We start from the raw sequence: 6,916 nt of genomic DNA on the forward strand, positions 1-6,916 counted from the left end.
ATCTTTGTTAATGTTAGTTATTAAAAATAAAGATGTTCATTGTTTGTTCATGTTAGTTCACAGTGCATTAACTAATGTTAACTAACCTTTGATTTTAATAACGTATTAGTAAATGTTGAAATTAATATTATCTAAGATTTATTAAATGCTGAAGAAGTGTTGTTCATTCTTAGTTCATGTTAACCAAGGTATAACTAATGTTAACTAATGAACCTTATTGTATAGTGTGTGACCAAAATTTTGTTTACTTAAAAACTTGAGACCTCGAATCAACCGGTACACGCAATAAAACATCATGCACACTGTGGTATTTGTAGAGGTAGGGGGCTTTCTGTTGGCTTCCTGCAGACATTCCTTCACAAGAGCTAACAGGTCACCTGTAGGAATGTCTGCCTGTTCGTCCAGGATGGCGCCTCGTCGTTCATCTCACCCCAGACCAAATCCTTCCACACCGCACAGTGCAGCCACAGCTGATAGAACAACAGCATGTCACTCCACAGCCTCGGTGTGCAAGCCGTCCTTCTCATGAGCATCCTGTCTGTCTGCTCACCCTCGGGTATGTCATTTAAGGCTTTCCATAGTGCGTTTGGGCTTTCAGACACCACATTTCAGAGGTGGCTTCTTTAATGAGGGTGTAGTGAACTTATAAGCATTGTAAACAGGTTTTGTGAAATGTGACAAAATGTAAAGGCATGGAAAATGTTAGACTTTGAATTCAACAGCGTTTTACAATGCATGATTAACCATGCCCCATTTGTTTAATTTAGCAAGAATATGGATCAATTGCATTACAATTTAGAACTTAACATATTTACAATTACTTTTACAACAACATTTCAATGAGCATAAAATAAAAATTTTTACAGTATGTTATAAAATTTTCAAAATTGAAAAATATTCCTTTTGTAACATGTCAACTCTACATTGTATAAAAAGGGAATCTGAAAACAAACATTAATATAGCGACAAGCTGCAATTATCAGGGTTCAAGCATGTGTGGAGAACCAAAATTGCTCAATTTGAAAAATCAGATGCTGTAAATGCTGGACATAGTTGATTGTTTGGTCATTTTAACTATCTAAATCAGAGTTGCACATCTTTGATATAGCACCCCTTGCACAACAAATGTATGAAATTTGGCGTGTTTCTGATTTCAGATTGTTTCAGTTGTTTATATAGACACAGCATCATATGCTGAGCTCATACCAAGTTTCATAGGCATTGGCCAATCAAAAATGAATGTATTGTCTGTTGAACTTTGATTGGCTAATTTTTCACCCTTTATTTTTGTTCCTTTGTCTGTTTGATAATATTAGGTAAAGTAACCACTTGAGCAAGAATATGCATGCTAAATTTCAGTGCCCCCTATAGGAAGAATTTGGCCTAGAATGTCCTGTTGTTTACAGCAATGGAGCTCAATCCTGTTCCTGGAGATCTACATACCCACAGAATTCAGATCCAGCTGAACTTTGCTGGAAGGTAGATTTCCAGGAACAGGATTGGGCACCACTGTTTTACAGATGTATTGATTGTTCTGAAGCTTGGACTTCGGAAGATATATATATGTTTATGAATTAGTCATTGTGGGCAACACCCCAAACTTTTGAGGCCTTTCGTTTGACAACTTGTATTCTTTGTAGGATTTGTGTGTTCACCTGAATAGTGGGGAGCATTTGAGACCATCCCACAAAGTTTGTTGACTTCCTCTAAAACTTACGGTCTCTGACACAGAGACAGTTTTAAAGCATAATTATAAAGAAAATCTGAAAAGAATGCAGTAAGGTTCAGTCAACTATGATTTCCATATGGTGTCACATTTTTAAGCTGACACAACTGATATTGATATTACAGATAACTCTACTGTTACTTTACGGTGGGTGTAAAGAATGTAAAGAGAGACAGACAGCTGTGGTATGTGGTATATAGGATGACACCATTTATGGAATTACTTACAATCTTATTAAATATCGGGCCTACATTTACTACATTTTAAATCAATCTATTTCAACATATTTAAACAACATTGTTTGCTTTTTTAGGTGGTTCATCCGAGAGAAGACTTCACAGGATCCTCATGAAACAAGATGGTATGATAATATCAGCATCCATTTTAAACATTTTACTGTTTAATGGTTTATTAACTCTCTCATTCTACCAGCATATTCCACCTAATCACCCACCCTGCCCATCATGCCAACAGTTTAGTCTTTTCACATACATTTTTAATTATAGCCTGATGCCCTCCTGATGCCTTTTTCTCCATCAATTTCTTCACACTTGTCCATAAATCAGCTTCTGACCTCCAAAACTGACAGAGATTGATGGCTGATATGTTCCAAGGGAAGATAACATGGATGATTATAAACTAAAGGCATCGCTGATATTTATAACATGGAGGTGCGGAAGCTTTGGGCTGTAGATCAGGTCAGAGTCTCTATGTGTCATCGTCAGAGCAAGATAATTGGGCAGGGGTGCTGTCGCTTTAGGCTGTTATCATCCTCTGTGCTTAAAACACACGTTTCTTTTTTAAACTGATCTGGGGTCTGCTCGTTTAAAAAAAAAGGAACCAAAAAAAAAAAAAAAACTACATGAATGCATAAAAGGGGTCAAAATGACCCGTATTGGAATTAATGGTTTTCTTGTAGGTAAATAGGTGTCCTATTATTAAGAATAATAAAAATAATCGATGATACACAAATGTTTTAATATATCAAACATGTTAATTTTTCCACTTTCCTTGTAGGCTATAATATGCATTACAAAATATATAATTTATTCTTTTTTCAAATTGTAGTTGTAATTTTTTCTTAAACTCTAAACTAATTTAAATCTCTGTAGATTATATTTAAGTCTGAACCTTCACTCTCCACATTTCTCACAGACTGTGAAAGTGGTCTTTACAGATAGAGACAGAACATTTCACATTAGATTTGTACCTTTCTATGCATACGTTTTAGGCAGTTTGCACATCTTCCTTTGTTTGCGCCTTCAGCTGTCCTTGTGACCTTTCTCTACTCATCTACTGCACCTGAAACCATATATATATATATATATAATATATTATCAAGCATGAATGTGTGTAGTATGAATGCAGTCACAATGTACTACATCTGTCACTGTGTTAGCTTTGTCATGTGAGCTATAGAGTGAGTTGTGTAATTTCTCTGCCATTCACGACTCCTCTCCCATGGTCAATGGATAGTAAAGTCTCCATTGGATATGACTCATGGCAGAAGTATAGGTCATTTATTTGCCTGCTGTGGAATACTGTGTATTCAGACGTACTATTCATTTTACATGCTGCGCACCTACTATATAGTAGTGAGATATACGTATTCAGACACAGGGTTGGTGTCTGAGGCAAATTCTTGGCTCGGAGCAAAAAAAAGAAGAGATTTTCACATAATCCTCAGAAAATAAATATTATTTTTGACAAAAAATGTATCCGAAAATACTGTGCTGACTCAAAATTCTATAGGAAATCAAAATGGATCAATCTGACCGCCTTATGCATCCTTGGGGTTGTGATACAAATATATATATATATATACCCCCATTCTATGACCAAGAAATCTGAAAATGACATTGATGAGGGTCAGAAACATGGGTCAAATAATGTTGTCGTTGATAAAATATTTTAAAGATCACAGCATGCTGGATCCGTCTGATCCCCTTTATACATTATAGGGTTAAAGGGATAGTTCACCCAACAATTCTGTCATCACTTACCCTCATGTCATTCCTTTTGTTCATCTTTGAAACACAGATGAATATACTTTAATTTAATCTGAGAGATTTCTAATTCCCCAATTGAAAGACAATTCACGCAAAACTCTGATGGTTCAAAGCGTTCATAAAGAGATTGTAAAATAAATCCATATGAATCAAGTGGTTTCTGAAGAGATGTGAATGCTGTATATGATAAACAGATTTAATTTGGCTTTTATTTATATATAAACACTGATCAGTGAACATACATAGAGTAGCCTACTCATATATGGTAAATGGAAGCTCAACTGTACTTGCTTGACATGTGAGAACCTCATTGATTTTTGCGGAAGAATCAGATAGCCTACTCTCCTGGGGACGCATTACAGAAAGATCCTAACTTCTGTTTGGTAACCATGGCAATTTCAGTTAGGACCTCATTTAGGACAAAAGCTATTACAAAATGATTTTTTTTTACGTGCATAATCTTATAACTACAGATAGGAAAACGCCGGTGGCGTGATTGATGATGAGCGACACCTGCCCTCACAGCCGACTGCCGCCTTTACTTTCGTTTTGTGTTTATTTATTTAATGATTATTAAAGTTGTTAAATGTTAGCCGGTTCCCGCCTCCTTCCCACAACAACATACATTCGTTACAACCACTTATTTTGTTTCTTCATTTTAATCTCTAGAGTTTTTCCGCTTTACTTCACAGCAGCTCGTTGTGTGTCATAAGTTGCTTGGTAACAGACCTGAGAGTTAATTACTGAACTCGATGGAGGGCTTTAAGATTTCCTAACTACAGATAAGATGAGATTTTGTAAGATCACACACATGACAAGCGTCGGCCAATAGTGAGCCTACGTGGTGACGTGCAACACAGACGCGCTGCGCTATTACACTACATGAACTCACTCGAGGCCCAGAGAGAAGGAAATGAATAGTGGAATAAAGTCGTTATTTTTGTTTTTTTTGCGCACAAAAAGTATTCTCGTCGCTTGATAAACTTAAGATTGAGCCACTGTAGTCACTTGGACTATATTAACGATCTCTTTAATAACTTTTCTGGGCCAGCAAGTTTCATTCCCTTAGAAGCCTATGGAGGAGTGAGACTGCTCTCAGATTTAATCAAAAATATCTTAATTTGTGTTCCGAAGATGAACTTCGGGGTTGAGTAATTACTGACAGAATTTTCATTTTTGGGTGAACTAACCCTTTAAGACTTAAGATAGAAATTTTTTGTAATACGCCCCCTGGTCTTTTTAAATAGTAAAACAAGACTCTGGCTCGCAGAACCTGATTTCACCAAGAGCAACATCTTCCTGGATCAGCATTTTTGTTGATCCTGGAACAACATTCCAATCAAGATTTAAAGGAAAGTTTACCTATCTTGTTATTCACCTATCATTTCCCTCTTATTTTAGGGATAACTTATGTCTAGGGTAAGGTTTAGGGGTAGGGATATAGTTATGATTAAATTTTCAGATCGGAATGTTGTTCCAGGATCAACAAAATATGTTGACCCAGGAACATGTCTACCTCAGCAAAATCAGAACGTGCCTATGTCTCTGGCCTTGAATGTTTCCTGTTCTCTTCACACAGCAAAGGAGCTGGAAGCCAGGGCTAAAGCACAGATCGCAGTGTCGCAGTCCAAGGCTAAACAGTTTCTGTCAGCTCTTCACAGGACTAAGAGAAATGTGTGGGACCGAAGCCGCCCCGACGTCCAGCAGTGGATCCAGCAATTTATGAACATGGGCTATGATGAGGCAGTGAGTAAAACAATAATCACACAAATGATGTCAAATAGCCTATGTCAATTGTCATAACGCTATCAAATGTAGTCTGCCTCGTCATTTTATTTCGAAGATAATCGAAGTACATTAAATATTCACAATGAATATGTTTTTGATATAACCTCTGGATGTCAGGTAATTATCAGCAAATTTCAAAAGAAACTGAGCCTAAATATTCATTACTCATTCATTTGCTGTCTATCTCTGTTGTGTCTGCGCAAAAAACGAAACCCAAATGTAACCTAAATCTTTTCCCATACAGTGTAATATCCGCTCTCATTCAACATTTATGTATTTCCAGAGACTTGAGACTGATCTTTCCTATTGGATGGACCAGGCCAGATCAAATGACCAGGGCCGGCAGCATCATCATGATGAGAATGCACCTATGAGCCAACAGGACCCTGGTTCCTACAGACACGGGGCCAATGTCAATTACGATTACTATTAAACCACCTTACAAACTATCTTGAACCTAACATTTGCTGTGAGAATTGGAGACTATTGGTAGACTGTTGCTCTAGTCTAAGGCAATGTACATACAGTACCACACAACGTAATTTTTATTTTTTTTATTTTATTTTTTTAAATCAAGTGAGTGGGAAGATGCAATTGCGTGAGAGGAAGCAAATCAAGATTGAATAATAGAGTGGAATTAATGCACGTTGAATAAAAAATACAGGTTTTTCTTGTTTGCATGCTATGATTGCATTACATCCTGACTGTATTGTAAATATAATGGAAGTTTGAAGTGGCTACATCTTGAATAAAACTTCAATGAGGTGACAGCCATTATGACTCTGACACACTTGAACGGACAAACAGACTTGTGTAAGCATGTACAAAAAAAGGATATCAGTTGAATATAGAAAACATGACTCATTTAACTGCAAAATGAATGGACTCAGATTTGCAGACATAATGATTTCATAATTCGATTCATACAAAGGCCACACAATCTGAGGCTGAGGGCAATATAAACCTCCTTTACAAACTACTAATGAATAGAGGACAATAGACTCCTGGATTCAGTTAGTCAAAAGAGGTTTTCAGAATTCTTATAGCATGTTCTTACATTTTTAAACCAGACAAAAAAAAAAATGCATTTTAAATATTACATGAGAAGAGTGGTGTTCCAAATATTATCACTGTGGTAATTCATAGCCATGCTAATACTGGGACCAGCAGCACAATTGTGAGTGTGATTATTATTATTTTATTTTTTTATGCTAAAGTTAAATAAACAAATAGTTAGTACAGATGGTGGACAACCAGAATGAGACTTTTACCGCCGCCGTTCCCGCGGCGGCAAAATTGGGATGTGTATTTGCTGCCTTTTACCGCTGAGTGGCGCTGTAATCACAGACTTTGAAAAGTGTCAGTTTATTCTCTTTATGACGTAATCTGCCGC

General features: G+C 36.6%; 1 protein-coding gene across 1 annotated transcript; it reads left to right on the forward strand.

Annotated features, from left to right (window-relative positions):
- The first annotated feature begins 403 nt into the window (after nucleotides 1-403).
- On the forward strand, nucleotides 404-6,296 carry ecrg4b (ECRG4 augurin precursor b). The gene is made up of 4 exons (XM_084426706.1): nucleotides 404-556; nucleotides 2,040-2,087; nucleotides 5,315-5,481; nucleotides 5,807-6,296. The coding sequence occupies exons 1-4, from the start codon at nucleotides 487-489 to the stop codon at nucleotides 5,954-5,956; spliced, it is 435 nt and encodes a 144-aa protein (XP_084282832.1). The 5' UTR covers nucleotides 404-486; the 3' UTR covers nucleotides 5,957-6,296.
- Nucleotides 6,297-6,916: the final 620 nt, after the last annotated feature.

The sequence above is a fragment of the Rutilus rutilus genome (assembly GCF_951802725.1).
Source record: "Rutilus rutilus genome assembly, chromosome: 12".
Taxonomy (NCBI): domain Eukaryota; kingdom Metazoa; phylum Chordata; class Actinopteri; order Cypriniformes; family Leuciscidae; genus Rutilus; species Rutilus rutilus.

Excerpts from the sequence above, each read along its gene's own strand:
- ecrg4b (XM_084426706.1), top strand. The coding sequence starts at position 487 with ATGTCACTCCACAGCCTCGGTGTGCAAGCCGTCCTTCTCATGAGCATC. Across the intron at positions 2,088-5,314 it reads GATCCTCATGAAACAAGATG|CAAAGGAGCTGGAAGCCAGG; the intron begins GTATGATAATAT and ends CTCTTCACACAG. Across the intron at positions 5,482-5,806 it reads ACATGGGCTATGATGAGGCA|AGACTTGAGACTGATCTTTC; the intron begins GTGAGTAAAACA and ends ATGTATTTCCAG.